The following is a 24,425-nucleotide window of genomic DNA, read 5'->3' on the forward strand; positions in this document are numbered from 1 at the left end:
ATGCTTTTTCAACTTCGCAAGCAACGCCATGGCGGAGGATTTGGCGAGGGACTTGTTCCGCCTGAGGACGTTGGTGCATGGTTGAACGACCGCGTCGAAAGCCAAACTGTTATTTTGATCCTGATGGGGATTCCTGATGGGGATAAATTATGCTGACTTCCACGACGATAGGCACTGATTGAGATGTTGATAGAACTGGAGACTCAATTGCTTGAACTACAAACTCAGGATGTTGTCGAAACCTGGGGCCTGCATGTTCAGAGACAGCAGTTTCGTTTGGTGGGCTAGGAATGTCTAGCCCTAGATTGTGGGAGCTGACGAACTGCCAACCTATCTCAGCAGCCTTCTCCGCAGGGGTTATCAAGCGATCCTTAGAGTCGGTGTTGTCTAGTGGGATCAACGGTGGAACTGGGTTTTGTTTTAAGAATTTTGGTCATCTTCCAGAATGGCCTAGCACAATCTGGCCTTGACAATTTTGGATATGCGATTAACTTTGCTTTTTAACGCAGGCAGACCAGTGCGTTGGTACTGCCTGCGTTTGGTGTTCCGTAAACGAATGAGATCTTTGGTAACACGATCGATAAAAAGGATGTTGCTCACCTGACCAGATGCTGCTCTCGGGCCACGGAGATGGCCTCTTCGACGCTTTGCAGCTGCCGGTCGATATCTTCAGCGGACGTCAGAGGAGCCTCGTACCGGATGTTGGCGTCGACGCACCGCTGGAATCGACTCCAGTCGACACGGTGGTAGTTGCGCTGGGTGACCCAATGGTCAAGCCGCACAAGCCGGAAGTCGGGGATCAAGACGTTAACTTCCGGCTTGAGGTGCGTCTCCGTGATTATGACTATGTCGATGCCTTCCTGGTCCAGGAAGATGGACAGCTCTCGGGTTTTGCTCCTAATGGAGCAAGCGTTCCAATTTGCGATCCTGGTGATGGCCTTACGGGCCATATTTTGCAAGGAAAGCAAAAACCACCGAGTTGACGGCGTTGATCAATCCCGACTTGGAACAGCATGCACGTAGCCGTTGGAACAAGTCCCTGGTGTACTCCAACATTTGCTCCGGTGTGTACAGGGAGCCGTCGTCGGAGGAAGGAGTGCCGGGGACACTGGGTCCAGGATTCCCCCACCCAGAAGGGGGCGCATTCTGCACTGGTGGAGCAGCGGCGGCGGCCTCAAGGCGATGCTGAACGGAGGGAGCCGGCTGGTGGGATGCCTGCCGTTGGGTTGGTGGAAGCGGTGGCAGATTGGGCACTTGGTAGCGGGACGTTGGAAAGTGCCCCTCAGTCAGCGGTGGGGGTGGCTGGCGCTGGTGTTGCCGTCCCGCTTTTTGGCGGATGCTTGCTGGCGGATTGCCAGGAATTCCGCTCGTTTTGGGCAATTGCAAGCTGCTGCCCTCGTGGTTGAAACCGCAGTTGGCACACTTCGGTTCGATGCCCTCCATCGTGGCGTGCGCACCGTCACATTTGCCACAGCGGAGCTTCATGTGTCAGTTTCTCGTCCCGTGACCAAACGCAGTTGCCACACTGCGCCACGTCTCGTTTTTTTGGGCGGTAACGCTCCCATTCAACGACGAAATTGAAGAGCGCTCTCACCCTTGTCAGGCCCGCCATGATGATGGACTCCTTTTCCAGGTCGGCCAGGTAGAGCTGGTCCCGATGCCTTCCTCTTTGCGCTCGCCGGATGGGGAACACATCCGTCGGCTTCAGTCCAGCCGCCTTCATCTCGTCGACGATGGCCTCCGAGGTGTACTTCGGCAGCCCTCGGACGAGAACCTTCAACGGCTTGCTACCGGGGGATCGTGTGTGTAAAATTCCACGCCCTTTGCCTTCAGTAGCTTGCCGGCCTTGTCGTATTCGGCGCCAGAAGCGCACATGATCTTAGTGCCGGTGTGGCACAGACTATACTAAACGAGTCTAGAATAAAAACTACCGAAAAGCTAAACATTACATATACTTTGCAATGGATCATTGAAATAACCAAAACGGCCGCTATGGAAAGCATAGATAGCGCCACCGTAGCCTTGTGCGTTTGACAGAACAGCAATTCTGTCACAATGTTAAATCCCATATATAGTGGCGCCTTTGTTTTGATGCGGTGAGCACTTGCAAAAACTACCTTCAATGATCCATTGGATTAGTCTAGAATGTTTTTTCTCTCCTGTGGTGGGATACGTTGCTTAACGCGCCAACCACCAGCACGCTGTTGCGGCGACGATGATGATGATGACGATGATCGCTCCGACTCGGCGAGGATATTCTGGAACCTTCTCTGTCGCAACACGCATCGCCGGTCGGTTGACTGATAAAGGATGGTCGATGCACACATACACACCTTCACACTTGCACATAGTTTAGACATTGCGAATACATACACAAGACGGGTGGAAAATGAGCGTTGGGATACAGGGTTGAATTCACAGACCCGGTTTATTTTCGCAGCTATAGTTGCGAACAGGCATGACTGCTTATTTTCATAAGCTAATGAAAACTTTCGCGGAGTTTCGCAGGTACAGCAGATCTTCGCTGACATTAGCGATTTATTGTAGACTTTAACCGACTTCAGTCTACTTTCACGGATCAAGAACATGCGTATGATTTAGTACAATATTCCGTTTTCTCATATGAAGGGTCAATGATGTATGTCATAACTAAAAACTATTACTGGTTACGATTGATGATAAGGCCTGTAATACATGGAGTCCTTGAACAACCAAGAACATCAGTACAATATGGAGTAATTGAAAGCTAACCTTAAATAACTTATTACGGTCGTAGATCCCAAGGCCTGTATTCAATGGAATCCTTGACTGACCAAAAACATCCGTACAAACCAATAAAATTTTTCTATGACATACACTAATGATTATGCCATATTAAAAAAAAACTATCGATAGACTATTGGTTGCGCTTGTAGATCCTTAGGCTCATATTCGATGAACTCCTTGGAGGACCTAGGACATCGCTACAAATTATAACAATACTAATTTTACTGCTTTGAATCGATAAGGGCATGTGCCATAACAGGAAAAAAAAAACATCAAAGGATCGCTAAATACGCCAGTACATTGCAGGTATATATTCCAGGAGATTTTTGGATGAACCAGAACACTTGTTGTAGTTACCAAAACTCGGAAATGGCAATACAAACGATTCTTCTAAATAAAACAATCTTCTAGGGTCCAGTATTGTGAGATATTCTTCAACATTATTATTTATTAATTTGGTTTTACATCGATAAGCTTGATATAACCTCGCCAACAATATTTCGCCAGTTCACTTGGTTCATGGACCATCCTGGACCGCGACCCACGCTCTCTAGGTCCTGGTGTACCTGGTCAATCCACCTAGCTTCTTGTTCACGTCTTCGTTTTCTTGGATTCGTAACGAACACCATCTTTACAGGGCTGTTGTCCGACATTCTTGCAACATGCCCTGCCCAGCGTATCCTTCCAGCTTCAGCTACCTTCAAGATACTGGGTTCGCCGTTCTCCTGTACGCCACCGACGATCGTCCTTAGCACTCGGCGTTGGAAAACCTTAAGAGCTTGCAAGTCCTACTCGAGCATAGTCCACGTCTCATGCCCGTAGAGGACTACCGGTCGTACGAGCTCTACACGGTCAATACTGGTTCTCACGGCATTTCTGGAGAATTTGCCGCACGGAAAAGTTTTGGTCCGTTGTCGAGCAGCCGTCGATGAAACCTGCTTGATACCTTCCCACGAACTCGTTTGCTATATGTAATAGAAGACGGAAGGGAATCTGGGATAGCACATTGTAGGCTGCGTTTAGGATAGTAGTTGCACAATAATTGCGATGCAGACAAGCGGCCAACCTGTCCAGTCCCATCTTTATGAGTTCAGCTCCGATACCATCCTTACCAGCGGCCTAGTTGTTTTTGAGCTATTCAATGGTATCCTCAACTTCCGCATTATTCTGTGCCTGTGTTCTCTGCGCCATTAAGTTGTTCATAGTAGTGCTGCTTCCACCTTTCGATCACCTTGCGTCCGTCCGTCAAGATGCTCCCATCCTTATCCCGACACATTTCAGCTCGCGGCACGTTCTGCCGCGTACCATGCCACAGCATTGCAGCACGCTATGCATTCTTCTCCCCCAAAACCAAATTCTTCTACATAGAAATGATAAATGTATCTCCATTAACTCTTGTAGAATCATATGCCAACACCGCAAAAAGTTTTTAGATGGCCCTAACTTGCACTCATTCTAGCCTGATCAAGAACCCAATATATCAATAATATGTTAATGATACCAAAAGAGCATAATTTCTCTAAATAAAAGAAATAATTTCTTACAAGTAAAGGGCGAACACGAAATTATTGCGACACCAAAAATGTCATGCCAATATTCTTATAATGTTTAGAATCAAACCAAAATTTTAGGGAAGTTTTATACACATATTTACTTCAAAAATCAAAAGAAAAGCTAATCGATGGAGCCTTGAGTGTAAAATTGAAGGCATTTTCGCTTGATGCTCTCCATCAAAGTCTTTACAGTGTCATCCGATACCAGTTTCTCAGATTTTTTTTTCCATTTTCTTAGCATGCCCTTCTTGTCTTTGACTATCTTCTTGTTCTTCCGAAGTTCCCACTTCATTATTGCCCAGTACTGCTCCACCGGGCGCATCTCCGGACAGTTTGGCGGATTCATGTCCTTTGGAACGAAATGGACAGAATTGGCCTCTACCACTCCAGGACACTTTTAGAATAGTGGCATGATGTCAAATCTGGCCAAAATAGCGGATCTTCGTCGTGCTGCTGCAAGAACGGAAAAAGGCGCTTCTCGAGGCACTCAGATTTGTAGATCTCGCCATTAACTGTGCCTTTTGTCACGAAAGGCTCACTCCTCAGTCCGCAAGAGCAGATGGCCTGCCAAATGAGATATTTGGAGGCGATCTTCGACATTTTCTTCTTCTTATATTTGTCGTCCACATCGAACTTGCTCTTGCCGGTGAAAAACTCCAACCCAGGGATTCGCTTAAAACGGCTTTTGTATGCGTTTCGTCGTCCATCACACAGCAGCCATATTTTGTTAGCATCTCCTCGTAGAGCTTCCGTGCTCGAGTTTTAGCCGTCGATTGTTGCCGCTCATCGCGGTTTGAGAAGTTCTGTACCTTGTATGTATGTAGTCCAGCTCTTATCTTTGCATTCTGGACGTAGCTCTGCGACATGCCGATCTTTTTAGCCAAATCATGGCTTGAGACGTTGGGATTTGCTTTAATCATCCGCTTCACCTTTCCCTCCGTCTTTTTGTTCACCGGTCCCGGTTTTCTTCAAGCACCTTAGCTGGAGACGGTTACCAATTGCCGGTGCGACAGGTAAGGAAATTCCAGGTGTTTGGAAAGAATTTGTTCTCTCAACTCCCATTGGTTCACCTCCATTTTCGTTGAATCGAAAAACATGACTTCGAGTTTGACAGCATGTAAACAATGCACATCAATGAGAAAGTGTGCAAAATATGGTTGATTTTTATCCAATGGTATAAAAGTTATGTCCTGTTGAATGTGTCGCAATAATTTCGTGTTCGCCCTTTAAACTCCAAAAAGCAAAACTTAGTTTTACGAACTTAGCTCTTTCGTTTTACGCACTGATTCAATTTACGAATCAATTCAATTTACGAACCCCCGATCTAGTTCGTAAGTTGAGGTTGCAGTGTATTAGTCACATAAATCGAACATGTTTGTACGGAGCAACCTTCAAGCACCATTTCTTAGTGTGACCCCCGCGCAAAAGTTCTTTTGTAACATTTGAAGGTTGGACCCCAATTTTATCGACAAAGTAAAATTTTGGGACACTCTAGTACACATGCACGGAAATCGAGTAGGCATTACGTGGAATAAACACTGCCTCACCCACGCCCGGGAAATAGGTCAAACAAATTCTTTCTGTACGCAATCCGGCCTCCTTCACGCATGCCACCGCTTGAAAATAGATTGTAATCATAAAAAGCGTTCGAATCCAATCCAAGATCAAAGCTCCCCGACCATTACTTCCTTCCAAGCTGTCGTTCCTTCGCGTTATCTGTAACACACGTGCCCGTTATTGATCATCTTTTTTTTTCTCGCATGTCGACAGGTTTGCAACCGGACGGCATGTGATTGCAAGGGCCTAAAAGGAGCACCCGGTCAAATCGGTCCTCACGGAATTCCCGGAGCATCCGGACTGCCGGGAGATTTCGGACCCGATGGACCTCCAGGATATGCAGGCGATCGAGGCTTACGCGGTGAAATTGGACCAATGGGCGAAACCGGTTACAGAGTAAGTCGATCTTGCATGATAAAGATGCTTTCGGAGATTTTGAACACACGATACGACTTCCGTTTCAGGGTGACTCCGGTGAACGAGGTCCTGTTGGATATCCAGGGATTCCGGTATGTATCAGATAACTTAAAATTACTAAGATGTTAATCGAAATCCTTTATCATTTAGGGTTTGCCCGGAGAAGATGGTCCACGAGGCCCTCGGGGCATTGACGGGTGCAATGGAACGGATGGTGCAATGGGTATTCCTGGTAGGCCCGGTTATCCTGGAGAACGTGGACAGCCAGGTTTACAAGGAGCCACTGGAGCCCGTGGTGACTCAGGTGAAGGAGGTATCAATTCCAAGGGCACAAAAGGTGCCATGGGAGAACCAGGAACACCGGGCCCAGTTGGACCGCATGGTTTCATTGGTAGTCGTGGATTTCCCGGATTTGATGGAAGCAACGGAATTGATGGAGAACCTGGTAGAAAAGGAGATATTGGTGATATAGGAGAAGTATCCACTCAATATTGTCCAGGAGAACCAGGAGATCCTGGTGAGCCGTACCATTATTTCACTGGTTCAAATTCGTCAGTGGTTCATGGTGCCAAGGGTGAAAAAGGTGAACCTGGTATGAATGGTTTAGATGGGTTGGAAGGGAAAAAGGGTGAACCTGGACTCACTGGAGAACGTGGTGACAGGGGTTACAGAGGTGCACAAGGTAATGATGGTGATCGAGGAAAACAAGGCAAGGATGGTCCTCCAGGTCCTGCAGGAGATAAAGGAGAGAAAGGTGCTCCTGGATTTGCTGGACGAGATGGAGGAGTCGGTGACAAAGGGGAAGCCGGAGATGATGGTATCGACGGGACTCCGGGCCCTCAGGGAGAACGAGGTGCTCCTGGTTTGTATGATCCAACTCTAGCACCCATTATAATTGGCCCTGTTGGACCACAAGGAGACGTCGGTCCACCTGGAAATCAAGGCTTAGCTGGAATTCCGGGTGATCCCGGAAAACGAGGTTTGATGGGACTACAAGGTCCCCCAGGTGATCCTGGTCTTGACGGTCAGCAAGGAAGAAAAGGTTCCACGATAGCTGGTCAACGAGGTGATGATGGAGAAAGTGGACCACGCGGTCTGGCTGGCCCAAGAGGTGTCTCTGGCCAACCGGGACCTCAAGGCCCCAAGGGTTACCCAGGAAGAAACCTTCTCGGAGAAAAGGGTGAGTCGGGTTTACCTGGTCTCAACGGAGAATACGGAGAAAAAGGAGAACAAGGTGAACTGGGAGAAACCGGAGACAAAGGTCTGCCAGGAATCGGTTACAACATAACAGGTCCTCCTGGACCCGATGGTATTCCTGGACTGCCCGGCCCTGTAGGAGATGCTGGATGGAACGGATTTATTGGCCTGAAGGGAGACAAAGGATTCCGGGGTGAAGATTGCGGAGTTTGCTCTCCAGGACCGCGAGGAATAAAGGGTGATAGTGGAGATATAGGTCGTGCCGGTTGGGATGGTATCGATGGAAGTCGAGGTTTACCAGGACCCAGAGGATTCAAGGGAGCCTCCGGCAAACCGGGCTTGAAAGGAATCCAGGGCATGAAAGGTACGTAAAATTAATGCTGCTCGCATAATCATATTTGCTTCTAACTTCTTCATTTAACTCTGCCCTGGGGCAATTCGCGCTGAAACCAGGCCGTCATTGGCACCCACTGTTAGAATTTTAATCTTATATCACTGATCGCTAGTATATGCTAAAACTAGTGAGTGGTCCTTTCAGATTTCTCAAATTGAAGAGGAGGCGCCAGCTAGCTAAACAGTTTGCCAGTTTTAGTTTAAGTGCATTATATAAGGAGATTTTTTTAAGAAGTTCTCCAAGAAATTATCCAGTCAATCCCTCAATAATTCTTCTACGCATCCCATCGAAAGTCATTTCTGAAATTCTTTTGAGGATACTTTCTGGCGTGTGAACTTATTAAGAAATAATTCCTGGGGTTCAACCAGGATGATTTCCAAAGATTCAGATCTTCTAGATTTTATTGAAATATTTCTAGTGGTTTCAGATTCTTAAATAAATTGTTTTCAAGGATCTTTCCGAAACGTGTCTCATAGATTCCTCCAGTAATTTCTTCATTCCTTGGAGCGTGTTTTAGGAATTCAAGGATTTTAAAAGATCACACGGTGAAAGTTTTGAGTCATTTCTCGTATGATTGCATATTATGAAGAAATTTTCACAAAAACTTAAAAGAATAATCTAGAAGAATTTTTATATAAATTTCTTTATGATTTTCTGCATGCACATGCTTCAAAAAATTCATCAACGATCGACCCAGAAGAATCTTCAATTAAAACATTCTGGGATTACTCCAATGGTCTCTTCAGGTTTTAATTTCTGCAGAGTTTTCCAATGATATACAATACTTGATTTTCTTCGAGTATTTTATCATTGTGGAAGGAAATCATATAGAGACACCTCCGGAAAATTACCAACAGATACTTCTAGGAGTATCTTCATGGATTCAACAAATATTTCTTTTAAAATGCTTCCACAAAACTGTTAAGATAAATATACACAAGTTTCTTCAGGTGTTCTGCCTAACATCACTTCAACTTTTGCCATTTTAAAACGTTCAAGGATTATTATTGAGTTTTTGATGGATTTCTCGATTAATTTCTTCGTAAACAGTCTTACAGATACCTACTTCTTGGAATTATTCTGATGAATTCTTCAGGAATTCGTTCAAAAAGTTTAATGAGAATTTTTAATTATACTGTGATCAATTGGAAACATTCTTCCTAGCACTTCTTCAACAGTGTTTCTATGATTCATGCAGAGATTTGTTCAAAGATTCCATTCACTTTCCAAATGCATGAGAACTTTACTTACTTACGGTTTCTGAAACTAGCCATGTGTGCCTTTCATTTAAGCTCAACAGAACTAAATTCGGTCAGCACACTGATTTTTGCGAGCTGTTTGAATTTTCGGGTTGAAAACGACCCTAAGTCACAATTTGTAACTTTTTGTTAGGGACTAAGGAAGGTTACGAATCAAATGGATCAATAATAGGTTAGGGATCAGTAGCGTAGCTAGGGTGGTGCGGTGGGTGCGATCTGCACCGGGCCCCGGATTCTTAGGGGCCCCAAGATCATGGTGAAAATTTCTCATAGCATTAGAAATTGAGTATTTCACAAATTAAAATTTATCGGGCAAGGAAAATCAGGTTTGGAGGGGCCCTGAATTAGTAATAAGTAGGGGCCCCTCTATCATCTAGTATATTGATAAGGGCGGCATTTATTTCAACACTATAGAACAGCATTGTTCTGTTAATCATCGAATATCAGGGGGGCCTCTATAACTTGAGCTTGAGGAAGCCATGACCTGGTTTGGAAACTTTTTTTTCTGAGCCATATCCTGCACCAAGCCGAAATGAATATTTGTACACAATATTGTTTATATTTTTTTAAACTACCAAAGCTTTTTCGATAACGCGAACAAAAGTGAACAAAGGTCTCTACAGTATCTTTTCTATGCAAACTATCTTATCTATCTGAAATATATAGTTCCATTTTCGCAATGTAATGAATCTTGATGTAAATTTTTTAGGATTCAGATATTACTACGCGTCTACTCCAGAGGCTCATTGATTTTTATCGCCAGGAAATCTTCTTGAGCTTCATTCGGAACTTTCTTCAGGTATATGTACAAAGACTTCTCCAGGGATCCCCCCAAAAATTCTTATGGAGATTCCTCTAGCAATTATCCCAGGAATTTGATTTCTTAAGATATGCTTAGAATAATTCCTTCGAAATTTGCTCCAGAAATTCTTCAGCAGTCCAACAACGGAATTACAACGAAAATTCTTTCAGAAATGCTTGTAACGATTTCTTCAGATATTACACTGAGATACCTTATTCCTACAGATTATTTCCACGAAAATAACAAAGTTTGTTAGGAGATGAACCAGCCTATGGCTGAAAATCTCGATAATAAGATAACAATAATAGCAAAGGTTTGTTCTACGATTGGTGTATATTCGTAAAAACTATTTCAAGTGATCATACAACAATTCCTCAAAAATCTCTCATGGCAATTTTTCAAAAACACTTCCAGTCGTTTTCAGAACCTACACACCAAAATTTTATTGCTGTAAACCAGCAAATTTTTACTGATTTTTTTTGTGCTGTAAATTCAGCAATCGATCCAGCAAAATGAAATTTGCTGGATCTTTCAGCAAAGCGAATTCGCGTAAAAATGACAGCTGTTTTACTGGTCATCCAGCAAAGCACATTTTCACTTGCTGAATAATCAGCACTTGGTTATTTGTTGCTTTAGTGGGATTTTTTACTGCTTTTTAGCAATTTTGAGTCACCAGGTTCTGGTTGATGTATAGTTTCGGTAAAGTTCACTATGAAAATTATAAAAATGCAACTTTGTTTCATGCCCAACACATTTATTTCTACAAATAAAAATTAAACAATATTTTCCTGCTTTTGCAACCGAAAGGAAGAGGCTGATTTTCCGTTCCGGTTTTGTTATCACCCTAGAAAAGAAATTAACACTTGCGTTAATTTGCAATATTTAGTTCTCTACTCAATATAGTACTTACTCAAATATTGTGAGAGATGTACGACTTATAGATTATACGTTTTCCATAAACCAACAAACTGCAGATTGACAAATGGAACCAGTAAGAGACAACAAAATTTCGGTTGTTTTTGTAATTGCTATCGACTGTGACAAGTACAACTTTTGCTGGAGTTCAGTAATTATGTTTACTGATTTGCGGCAAAATTTCAAATCCATTGCTGGTTATCAATCATTTGTCATATAAGTTACTGAAATTCAGTAAATCTGATGGTGTTGACAAGTATCCAGCAAGTCAGATTGTTGAATTCCAGTAAACAATTTCAAAAGTGCTGTACATCAGCAAAAGGATGTATTTCTGAATCGGTTTCAGTAAACGAAATTGCTGGAAGATAAATCGAAAATTTGGTGTGTATCTTTCAATAATTATCCCAGGAATCGCCCCATAATTTTTTCCAAGGATTTAAAAAAATTTCCACTGCGGATTTGTCATTATTTTTCCATAGAAAATTATTAATTTCAAAGATTTCTGGAATTATTTTTGAAGTAAATTCTACTTGAATCCTTAAATTTGAAAATGTTTGTAGTGTTTAAAACCTCAAAATTCTACAGCAAGCTCCTCACAGTTCCACTCGAGATTTTCAAGGGGTTTTCGCTGGGTAACTTTCCAATCTTTTAATTATTAATCTCAATGAAGATTCCTCCTAGACTTTCTCAAAAGTTCAGACGAGATCTAGAGATCTTTGAAAGACTTCAGTCTTGTAGGAATTTATCATACCATGTATGTCATCAGTGAAAATCTGTACGATTTCGTTTAGAAATATATTTAGTTTTTAGGAGATTCCCTCCAATAAAAATCAGAAAAACCCTTGGACAAATTCCTAAAGAAATCTTGTAACAATTCTTTGAGGACTAATTTGAGAATTTTTTGAGGGTATCTGTGGAAAAAAAAATCAGTGGGTATCATTGGAAGTAGTTGAGTTTTTCAAGGTACCTCGAACGAAAATTCTGGAGGAATTCCTTGGGAAGTCTGTAAATAAATCTTCGAATTAATAGTTGAAGCAAGCTTTTATCAAATACAGTAAAATGGGGTGTTAAGGGATGAGAAAGAAGTGCAACATCAATTTCAAGCCACTTCTAATATATCAATAATTAAATAATATACGACGTGTACATCAAAAGCCAATCCTATGACAGATTTCTGAGATAATCATGAAAATGTATTATTTTTGACGGAAATGCAAAATGGGGCGTTAAGGAACATGAGTTTTGTAAATGAAGCTATATATAGTCAACAGCAAAGCATTGTCTTTTTGGTCAATAATATTAATGTTCTCCTTCATTTCCATATATTTTGTTCAATCTAAAGCTGATATTACCATTATTATTTATTATTTGCTGATATTATTCAAGTTGGAACTCCTGCAAATGCAAACTGGTTTGTTTAAATTGCTAAATCTCTCATAATTTGGAAGCTATCAGTGCATAGTACAAATGTTTTAAAATGATGTTTGTTCCTATATGCAACAGGTTCATTTTACCATGTAAGTAAAGCAATATACTAGCAATGTATTTTCATGGAAAATTCAGTGGCATGGTCGGAAAAAATCCTATCGTAGTATGAAAGGGAAATCTAACGCACACTCTATTGAAAAAGTACTTAATTCATGTCAACACTGAACACGAAGCCCAACAAGTTTGTCAAACAGAGGTCAGAAATGATGAAATATTATTATTGTTTATCTACTTGATACTTATAGGATCAATAGCGCCAAAACAATTTCTAAATCAGAGAATCATTCCCATTTTTAAACATTTTACTTGTGTGATCGATCGAATTTTGAGAAAAATGTATAAACAAATATGACATGAGAACGTTTTTATTAAGATTCCTACCCAGCTTTACCAATTTTTAAGATAGTCATTATTGATGATATTGAGTGACATACAAAATAGATCCCTTATCTTTCACATTGCAGTTTTACTTCGCGGAGCAAGCCAAAAGTATATTGATAAAGTTACGGCATGAATCAAATGAGTTAAGAAACTAAGAAAAGGTAGAGTAAAAATCCCTTAACACCCCACTAATTTTCAAAAAGCAACTTTTTGCATTAAAATAATTTAGAGTGGAAAACTGGATGAAATTTTCAAAAGTGTTTATCTGTGGTATGATCTCAATTGAATATACATATCTTCTTAGTTACTCACATATTTTTCACGATACTGTTTTATATTTTTGTAGATAAATGTATTGAGCCCATAAAATCTAGAATCCACCATAATTTATATTAATAAATGATCTCTATCAGATAATGCAGCTCACAATCCTCCGAACAAATCAAGCATTTCTGATTACTGATATATCGACATTTAGCATTTCTGTGACTTGTTGAACTTGATTGAGAAGTTCAATTCCTTAAATTCCCATCCCATTTTACGGTATCTGAATTACATTCTGATGGAATTTCTAAAGAAAATCAATACATCCCACAACAACTTACAGAAAGACGCTCTGAGAGTTGTCTGGTCGGATTGCTTGAGGAATCCTTATCAAAATGTGGTTCCTGTTCAGTCTCACTTTGGTTTCATTTTTCTGGCATGAGGTCTCTAAAGTTCGTTTTTTTTTAAAGCCCTGAATATTAAATAAAAATTAAAAACCATTTCAACAATAGATGAACACGAGGTCCAATATTTTCAAACCTAACTTTTAATGTTGATTAAAAGTATATTATTATTTCGAATAATTTATCAGTCAATTGGCAAATATCCCTATTTGGAAGGGCCCCCGAATTGGACTCCGCACCGGGCCCCGAGAACCCTAGCTACGCCACTGTTAGGGATACTAAAATAAAATAAAAAATTAAGTTCTTACAAGGAAACCTCAAAAGGAAAAACCTCGTTTTTCGAACTAAGCTCCCTCATTTTACGCACTGGTTCAACTTACGAACCCCCGATCTAGTTCGTAAATTTATATAGAATTGTATCTGTTGTCTTGAGCATTTGGCTCAAGTCGGAAGCTTAATCGTTTAGTAATGCTAAATAACTAACACCAAAGACTGTAGTTATACATGATGTTCAATTATTATTTTTTCAAACTTGGCCACTTTCTCTAGGAATACAGGGTGATGACGGCGAACCGGGATGGCCCGGTGCCAAGGGTCAAAAAGGTCTGATCCATACGGTGGGAAGTGTGGTCAAAATCTACGGCGACAAAGGTGACAAGGGCGTGCGAGGTGAGCAGGGAGAAAAGGGCGACATCGGGCTGCACGGTTATCCCGGATTTATGGGTGGACCTGGCGAGCCGGGTGAGCTTGGTGACGACGGCAATCCCGGATTCAGAGGGCGTGACGGCGAGCCTGGTATACCCGGACGTGACGGTGTCCATGGTAGAGACGCTGTATTCAACGAGTACACCCTGTGGTCTCTGAGGGGAACGCCTGGAGCACATGGAGATAGGTATGGAAAACATATATGAAGAAATTATGATATACACAGTCGAGTTTTATCTTACAGAGGAGTGAAAGGTGAACAAGGAGATCAAGGTAATCGTGGAGAACCTGGAGATGAAGCAGAGTTCTTCTCTGAAGCTGGCGATAAAGGAATCCGCGGAGAAGTAGGAGATCAAGGTCCTAAAGGCGAGAAGGGCTACCGAGGAGAAATTGGAGATGAGGGTGATCGTGGTTTCGATGGTAGGCCTGGTTTGCAGGGCGATAGCATTCAAGGACCAACTGGATACAAAGGCTACTTCGGTATGCCTGGCGATCATGGTTTTCAAGGAGAGGAAGGAAACCCTGGTATTCCTGGTGTTGATGGTCCTGCTGGCCTGCCTGGATTGAAGGGACAACGTGGTGATCCAGGAAGAGCGGTCTTGTTCGGTGAAATGGGTGAAGAAGGTGAGGCTGGCTACTTCGGAGAATTTGGTGACAAAGGTTTCAAAGGACCAGACGGATACCGCGGATCACCCGGCATTGTTGGCCCTAAAGGAGAAAAAGGAGATGATGGAATATTTGGCCGTATTGGTTTACCTGGAAATAAGGGTATGGTGGGAGATGTGATTTATGGAGATAGAGGAGCTCCTGGAGCCCCTGGTATACCTGGAAGCTCTGCCCCATATGGCGATAAAGGAGAACGTGGTGAACCTGGAATTGAAGGCCCTCAGGGACCTAAGGGAGAAGTTGGTGATACCGGTCGCGATGGATTACCGGGCTTCTCCGGAGATGACGGACTACCTGGCGACCCAGGTCTACGAGGAATTCACGGTTATATGGGTGAAGAAGGTCTCCAAGGCGAGCGAGGGGAAATTGGAGATCAAGGTAATCCTGGCATTACCGGTCGTAGAGGTTATCCGGGCTTGAGGGGAGAAAAAGGAGAATTTGGCGACGATGGCAGCATTGGATACTCCGGTAGGCCTGGCCGAAATGGAACCAAAGGTGAACGTGGTGATTTAGGATTGCCAGGTGTACGAGGACTCAAAGGCGCCCCCTCATTCAGTGGTTTGAAGGGAGATGTTGGTGCATACGGTTTACATGGACCACCCGGCTTGGACGGAGCTGTAGGCTTACCTGGATTGAAGGGCGAAGAAGGCGATGCTGGTGTGGTGATCGATGGTTATCCTGGTTTGAAGGGCCCGAAAGGAGCTCCAGGGTATAACGGACTACCTGGTAGACCAGGCATGAAAGGCGAACGAGGAGATGAGGGTAATCTAGGGCAAAAGGGTATTCAGGGTGATAAAGGTAGAGATGGATTCCCAGGAATACCCGGCCGACGAGGTAAAGATGGCCCGCGGGGATTGCCAGGACTCAGAGGACTGCACGGAAGCCGCGGAGAACAAGGCGATGAAGGAGAAATGGGATATGTTGGATTTGTTGGTGAAAAGGGCGAACGTGGAGATGTTGGCAGAATTGGTCTACCTGGATTGCAAGGTTTAGAAGGAGAACAAGGTTTTCCGGGATTGCCAGGAGAGCTGCTTTTCAAAACACCAGAAAAAGGAGATCGCGGTGAAACTGGATACACTGGACTGGAAGGAATGCCAGGCTTCCCTGGTCTCAAAGGTCGCCCAGGATATCCAGGTGAAAAAGGTGATCCTGGCCCTCGAGGTGAACCTGGATTTGCTGGTCGCAATGGTTTGGATGGCCTTAAAGGACAACAAGGTGAGCCAGGATTCAAAGGGCCCCGAGGATCGTTGGTTACTCCTCCTGAAAAGGGAGATCAAGGAGATTCTGGTTACGATGGATTCCCAGGACGTGTAGGAGTTCAAGGAAGTAAAGGTGCTCCTGGAGATTACGGAGATGATGGTTTGCCTGGTATACCCGGAATGGTGGGAATGGTGAGTGGTTCGTTCAAGGGACGGAAAGGTGAGATTGGGTTCGAGGGTGGCCCTGGTTTCGATGGTTTGCCTGGATTACCGGGTCAACCAGGTCCCATAGGAGCTCCAGGTGAAAAGGGACTACCAGGAAGCATTGGACTTTCCATTCGCGGATTCAAAGGAGAGCAAGGTGAAGATGGGTTGATTGGTCTAGATGGCATGCCAGGACCACAAGGATTCCCTGGAGATGTTGGCCCAGTTGGACGTCCAGGTCTTCGTGGATTGCCAGGAATCAAGGGCGAAATGGGAGATATTGGTGAGGAAGGATACTTTGGACGACTAGGGCTCAAGGGTATGAAAGGAGAACGAGGAGATCCAATTGTACTTGACAACTGGAGACCGAATCAACCTGGTGATCGTGGTGTTCCAGGTAATAAGGGAGCTGCTGGTGATGAAGGTGATATGGGTCCTCCAGGATATCCAGGTCTTGTTGGTTCTAAAGGAGTACAAGGGCAACAAGGACTCGTCGGTGAAGAAGGACAAATGGGTTTCAAGGGAGAAAGAGGATTGCAAGGAGCTCCAGGCCTCAACGGTTTGAATGGTTTGCCAGGATTGAAAGGTGAAATTGGTGATCCTGCTCCGCCACCGCCTCCAGCAAAGAGTCGCGGTTTCATATTTACCAAACATTCACAATCGGTACATATTCCGGAGTGTCCACTGAATACGGCCAAATTGTGGGATGGATATTCGCTTGTCAGTGTTATCGGAAGTAGTAGAACGGTTGGACAGGATTTGGGATCCGCTGGCTCGTGTTTGCGGAAGTTCAGTACAATGCCGTACATGTTCTGTGACATCAACAATGTGTGTAACTACGCAGCTAATAATGATGACAGCATATGGTTGGCTTCTCCTGAACCTATGCCAATGTCTATGGCACCGATGAAAGCTCGCGAGGTCGAACGGTACATCTCGAGATGTTCAGTGTGTGAGACAACGACACGGGTAATTGCAATCCACAGTCAAACAATGGCTATTCCAGATTGTCCAGGCGGTTGGGAAGAACTATGGATCGGTTACAGTTATGTGATGGTAGGTTCTAAAAGATTTTGTAAATCATGTCAAATAAACACAATTACCCCACGTATTACAGCATACAACTGATAACAGTGGAGGCTTTGGTATGGACTTGACTTCTCCTGGATCATGCTTGGAGGAATTCCGTGCACAACCGGTTATTGAATGTCACGGCCATGGAACATGCAACTTCTACGACGGAATCACATCGTTCTGGTTGACGATCATTGAAAACGGAGAAGAATTCAACCAACCGAAACAGCAGACGCTGAAGGCTGACCAAACCAGCAAGATTAGCAGGTACGAAATGTCCATTACTCTAGATCTCAACATATTTTTAAATTTATTATTTTATTCAAAGGTGTATCGTTTGCCGTCGTAAGGCCGGATTCTTGCGAGTGCTTCCGGGAGGTTTCATTGGAGCTTCTGCCTTGAGGCGTCCGGACATTGCAACGGTTCCCAAGCCTTACTATCCGCAACCGCCCAGACGACGAGTGAAACCAGCTGGCCGATCGCGAAGCCGTCATCAAGGCTAGAAGTTTCCCTCAGTTTAGTCACTAGTTGTAGTGTAAGGTGAATAGCTCTCCACAACGAATTTAGTGCTGTTAAATGTGCCATTCTGGTTCGTCTACTGCAGCAAATCGAATTCCATGGGTTTGTTAAACGTGTACTACCAGCATAACAGCGATATTTATAAAACTAAAGTCTAACCAATAGCTCTTCCCGAATCCTCCTTAACTCCCGAAATTTTCATTTGCTACGTAATACAATGAACTATGCTAGGTTAATACGATGCCAAAAATAAGGGAAAGTAGTACGTTTTCAGAATAAGTTACTTCGCTACAAAGCTTAAGTCAATCCTTTTAGAGTATAGTTTCCAATTTTGTAAATTTTGTTATCAAACTGCCGAAAGTGTATTTAAAAGTTAAGAATAGCACCTGCTAGTTTTCCACGTGACTTGTAACCATTCTTCAGTGTACGACTTCAACTTACCGATGATTCTCTGGAGAATTTATTTCGCAAGAATTAGTTAACTATACAATGTGTAAATGTGAATTTTACGAATAAAGGTTAAAAACTGAGATGTAAGTGTGTCTTTTCTAGTCAAACGATATATCCTAATGGACCCGAACAATTGCACGACAGCTGAACAATTGTTCGGGTCCATTAGGATATATCGTTTTTCATTGACCACGGAATTTGAAACAGATTATACCAAAATTCCTGCAGGAATATCGAAACGTGGCTTAAGAATATTGGCTACAAATCTGTTAATCAAATAAATTTGTGACATTATTTTATACTTTCAACGTCAACTCCTGCAGAAGTGAACCATTCCTTCTATGTCCATATTTTATCCACAAATTGATGCCGGGTGTTCCCGGAATCAACAAATAGAATTTGAACCTTTTAGAACTACAACGTTTTTCGTCGCCATTCTTGAGCTTGAGCTTGCTATTCCGTGGTTGCTATTTCGTGGTTGCTATTCCAGTATCGCCAGATCAACTGCACTTACACAAGGAATCAAACAGATGACTGCCTGAGACTAACAGACACTCTCAGTGTATACCGTGAATCGTAAGTCAGTCCCATCTGCATTTTCATCAAAATGGAGTTGAGTTCAGTTTTTTTGCATCTCTTCCAATGCTCTTGCAGCTGCCCTAATGAGATAATAAGATTTGTTCGGAAAAAGTAGGAAAAAACAGCAAGTCTAATTGTCCCATAATGAAAAGTAACCGCATATCAGTCCCACTACAGATGTCCGCACCGTGTAACACAAAAATGAAACGTGATTTGATCATTTTTTTCAGAAGATGTCGTACAGTGACCCCACGCAGTTGAATCACCCACAATTTATGAATCAGCTGATTTCAAAAGACAAAATTATTATCAAACACAACAAAACATCATAGAATTATTGTTACACATAGTTTCTTATCACTAAAAATTATTCTGTGATATTTTGTGACAAGTTTGATAATAATTTTGTCTTTTGAAGTCAGCTGATTCATAAATTGTGGGTGATTCAACTGCGTGGGGTGACTGTAGTTGAAATCAAATTGTGAAAGTTTCATTAATAGCAACCTCGAGCGCAACCTTGAACAGTAAATTCTAAAGTGCGTCTCTTTGCTTCAACCCGTCTAACGTCACGAACGAGGTTGACACCTTGTCTGCGATCCGAACACTTGATTTCGAACCATCCGGCGGAGCACGTATCAGCCTAATTAGTTAAGCCGGAAAACCATGTTCAGATATCATCTGCCACAGATCATTTCTTTTCACTGAGTCGTACGCCGCCTTGAAATCAATAAACAGATGGTGAGTCTGAAAGTTATACATAAATATAAACTTATTTGTTTGTTTGATAAAATAAAATAAAAATTTCTGGGACACCCTATACATATTTAATCTAGAAAAACACTCGATAAATGATAGAAATGTTAGGTACATGAATTCATATGTCAAATTCCAGAGGAACTCAATACAAGTACACTAAGAAATATTGCCTCGCTTTCTAATTCCACATCCAGCAGCGGCGGTAACGAGCAGGTAATATGCGCGCAATTCAAACGCAACGTCAAAAATCAAGTAGGCTTGGATTTTTTTTCTTCAAGGAGACGAATGTTCCAAATTTGCTAAATACGAAACATTTGGTGATTTTTATTATCACTGCGACGATATATCGACATTTTCAGATAAACGCATTCCGTGTTTTTTTCTTGCAGAGCACAATATATGAAGCAAGTATGTACATAAAATACTATTCAAAAAGGAGGAATTGATAACACGCTCCTGTTGAAAAATCTGGAAAAGTTTTCAAAGAAATCGCGGGAAAACTCAAGAGCAAGTTTTAGGAAAATATACTGAAGGAATTATAAAATGGTCAGAAGGAATTCCTGATATAATTTTATAAGAAGCTCTTGGAAAAACGGAATGATCTTCTGAAGAAAACATAAGATATTCAAAAAAAATATATGAGGACCTCTAGAACTAGTTTAATAAGCAACTCCTTAAATGATTTCAAGAGAAATTTGAGTAATAGTATTATTTTGTTTATTCATAGGGGTATAACACCAGCTTTGTATACATTTAGTCAAATAGTCAGCGAAGGCCAACGATTTGCACAACTGTCTTAGAAAATCATAAAGGGATTTCAAAGTTTCTATGAATATATGTGATAAAAATGTATATTTCTACAATAACATTTTCGTCATCTTAAAACATAGAGGCACAGACAAACAGACGTAACTGCAAGAATAATTATAAATTTCAAGCATAGTCACAAGAACAGTTACGCCCAATGCTAAAAATACTTCATTTGGCCAACCGCGAACTAGGTGGCGGTAGTGAGCAAACGTCAAACGTCACGAGTGGCCCATCGGCCAACTACCAAACATTAAAGTTAAGCGATATTCTACTGTGCGATGAAAATAATTAAATTGTTACTTCTGTTTGTCTGTGATTGAAAATTATTAAAAATTTCTGGCGAAAACTGAAGATTTCTGACAGCTTTTGAAAATATTCAAATCATTTTTAGATTATCAAGGAAACTATTGTTTGCAATTTCTCATCGTAAAAGGCTGTTTCTCATCATGCCAATCTATCATGAAACGGCCTACTTTCCTGCACTGAATAAGACAGTGTGGTAATAGTCATTTTTGCAATTTCTCATCGTAATAGGCTGTTTTTCATCACGCCAATTGGTCATGAAACGGCCTACTTTCTTGTACTGAAGTATGCAGTGCGGGAATAGTCATTACCTAACTGAAACCAGTGCTGTAATGATTTATTACATATTGCTTCCTCAGAAATTGTAAAATAATGGTGAATGGGTTCCGACATAGCTTCTGATAGCCTCAAGTGGTCTTCTACAAAATTGCACAAAATGTTGTACGTAACTCGTTGCAGAACTCGACTTCTACAGCACTCGTCGTAATTGAGCAATTCCACCGAACATGACGATTTTTTTTTAATTTAATTTTTGTATTTTTTGAATCGCCTGAAAATTTGCATACAGATTCTTTATGACCAAAAATGCCATTTTGCACCTTCAGACCGCCATTTTGAACCTCGCCTTATTTTTGAGAAAGGCGTATCGGAAAATGCATAGCAAATCTTTAAAAAACTGTATCTCGAAAACGGTTTGTCCGATCGATTTGAGATCTTCTACAAAGTTGTAGGTATTGCTTAGGACTATATGGAGAAAAATATGCACGGTAAAAAAAAGTTACAGATTATTTTTTATATCAAAAACAAAATTTTAAAATCGATTTTCTCCAGAAACGCAGTTTTGATTTTTTTTATTTTTGGATATGTTTTAGGGTACAATTTATGTGATTTATTGCACAATGTTTCAAAATGGAAGAATTATGGACAAACAAGTTATGATTTTTTTTTAAATTACAGATTTTGAAAAAAAAATCGAAATAGAGGAAAACAATATTTTTTTATGTGATTATTTGCAAGTACAGAAAAATTGCAATCGAAAAGTACTCAAGTAAATTTTTTCTAGGTTGCATCAATTTCGAGATATACTCATATTTATATAAAATTTTCAAATAAAAAAAGTAAAATAGGCCCTTTTCAAACATAATTCGTGTTTCTCCATCGAGAAATATTTTATTTTGATTGAGTGAATCGTAGCTGAATTGTTTATTGTTTGATGCTTGAATAGCGAAAAATAAGTGTCCTTCAAGACAAAAAATGGGGCTACTTTGGACACATTTAGAAAGCAATACGATTTGATATATATTTGATATAATTATTATTTTAGCATAAATTTTGAACTGATGCTATAGATTAACGTCTATTTGTTGTTGAACGTTTTTCGTTGATAAACATAATTAAGAAAATTGTAAAGCGCGAAAAAATACACATACCTATAGAACACTTTTCAGCAAAATATGGTTTTGTAGTGTTTAATGTCTAGTATGATATTTCAGTTTTACTTTATTTTAAATAAAACTGTTAGCTACGACTGCTTGATTATTTAAGTTGACACAATCAAATGATGCAATTACCAAGTACTGCGACGATTAATAAGGTCTGATTAATAATGATTAACATCTGTTAAAATTCTTAATGTTATATTAATGAAATGTAGAAGGATCTCATCAATTCCTGTAACCAAAAGTAATTTTTATTTAAAGTGTAATGTATGAAGTACAAGAATAATGTTTCATATGGATTCATGTAAAAATGACCGAGAATTATTTTTTCAAGGAATATGGTTTGAGTTTACTACCAATACGTAATAAAATATACATATTTGATGACTATTAACTTTCCTGAATCCTTGGTTAATTTGTTTGTTGTTGTAAAATATAGAAACCAACGCTTTAACATAAAATAAAAGTCGTAAAATTAAGACCTTTGATCAATTATTTTTGTAACACAACAATTTTTAACATAAAATTATCACAAATTTCTATGAAACATGACGATTCGATAGTTTTTTTTTTTGATAGTTTAAATTCGAATAATGTTTACATAGCAAATGTTTTGTGCCTTGTGAATATGTGTTCGGAATTTTTAAATATATTTTCCTGTTTATCCTGTTATTGTTGATGTTGTTCCGAAAAATCTTCATGTCTGGTTGTAAAGCATGTTTTGGTCAATAAAAGTGCTGAAGACACAGAATAGCTCAGATTAATATTTATGCTGCAAAAACACGAATGTCCAAAGTAGCCCCCGGAATCAAAAGTAGCCCCGTTTGACGGTAAGTAAAAATACCGTGATTTTCGGAGCTTATCGTAAAAAGTTACCAAAAAATATTTGGTAAGAAACTATTAACAAAATAATATTGCTTTCTTACAGAAGTGATCATATATGTATTGGAAATACAAAAAATTGTTCCTTAGATTTTTTGATTTTTTGCGTCGGTATATTCTATAACTCGATAATTCCATAAGTCGATGGTCCCTTGAACATCGAGTTATGGAGAGTCGACTGTATGTCCAAAAGCCCGGTCAAATGATTTTTTATTGCAAGTAAATCACTGTTGGGCATATCATTTTTTATTGCATTTGAAACGATCGACGATGTGCTGTTGTTAATACTCAGCACCGATTCCTATAGTTGAAGCTCAATTTGGTCAAATAAATCCCCCATTGCACTGAGCTTTTTTAGATCGGCGGCTACTCGAAGATTGGCGTCAGTTTGCGCTCTAATTGAATCGATTAGCTGCTGCTGTTAATGGAGCACTTTGCGGGTGTCACTTCTGGTTTTCAAATTATGCTGGCAATCGCCGCAGAGAGGAACCATATATGATAAGATAAAACTCTCCTGATGGCGTTGCACACCAATGCATGCCGCGTGGTAGTTTTTGAAGCAGAACTCGCACTTCCATAGGAAGCGATCGTCACTGATATTGCATGATTTTACACTACACTGTATTTTTACCGATCGCGCGCGATGTTTGTAAACAGCAAAAAAAAAAAAAATGCGGATGACACAGGCCTCTCCGCCAAAGGACGAAGCCTGCTTGTCGTCTGTAAGTGTAGTAGATTGCAAAAAAGTTTGGATATTTTTTCTTCATACTTGCAAAAATGGAAAATTTCTCGTAATGCTTCCAAAAGTCAACTAATAATATTCCCATATAAACCAAAAGCTCTTTACTTGAAACCTTCAAGTAGACTTGTCACGTTGAGAGGGGTTCCAATAAATTGGTCAGATGAAGTTAAGTATCTAGGGCTCATGCTAGATAACAATTTAAGGTGACACAGGAGACCGTGTTATTTTCCCTATCTTTTGTCTCACTCTAACGATTATCATCAAAACTTTGTGGAAGCAAATCTCGAGTTATAGTGAACCGATGGAGCTGAAAATTTATTGGGTTGTGCACTACATATATAGAATCATAGTGATCACGTCGATATATGGAGTGGTTCTTGGGATTTGCTTCTTCAAATGGATAGGGTGATTATGATGACGTTCCGTGCAGCCTTAACTTTCAAGCATCACATTGAGGGCATTCACCAAAGCCATTTTGGTGATAACAACACAGCTATATATTCTATCTGGTCCACATTGCAGAAGATTGAGGGGTCTATTTTGTAATTCGAGCGAATTCACGTGACTCGTCTGTAGCTGAGACGAGACTCGCGAAGACGGTCTTCTTTTTCTGTGATTGCTGAGTTTTTTCTTATTCCACTTTGTGTTTATACCAATTATGCGCAAGCCGTTCAAATCCTCACATGAACCTCTCAGCAAA

At 41.1% G+C, this 24,425-nt stretch overlaps 1 protein-coding gene across 1 annotated transcript in view; it reads left to right on the top strand.

The window, feature by feature from the left end:
* Positions 1–18,294, top strand: part of LOC110676862 (collagen alpha-1(IV) chain) — a 199,147-nt gene extending 180,853 nt beyond the window's left edge. Inside the window, exons 2-8 of the mRNA XM_021846305.1 lie at positions 6,090–6,272; positions 6,341–6,385; positions 6,444–7,854; positions 13,947–14,289; positions 14,347–17,227; positions 17,289–17,512; positions 17,574–18,294. Of these exons, the coding sequence (XP_021701997.1) occupies positions 6,090–6,272; positions 6,341–6,385; positions 6,444–7,854; positions 13,947–14,289; positions 14,347–17,227; positions 17,289–17,512; positions 17,574–17,748 (5,262 nt within the window). The 3' untranslated portion in view covers positions 17,749–18,294. The remainder of the gene's footprint in view (positions 1–6,089; positions 6,273–6,340; positions 6,386–6,443; positions 7,855–13,946; positions 14,290–14,346; positions 17,228–17,288; positions 17,513–17,573) is intronic.
* Positions 18,295–24,425: the final 6,131 nt, after the last annotated feature.

Source organism: Aedes aegypti, chromosome 2 (assembly GCF_002204515.2).
Source record: "Aedes aegypti strain LVP_AGWG chromosome 2, AaegL5.0 Primary Assembly, whole genome shotgun sequence".
NCBI lineage: Eukaryota > Metazoa > Arthropoda > Insecta > Diptera > Culicidae > Aedes > Aedes aegypti.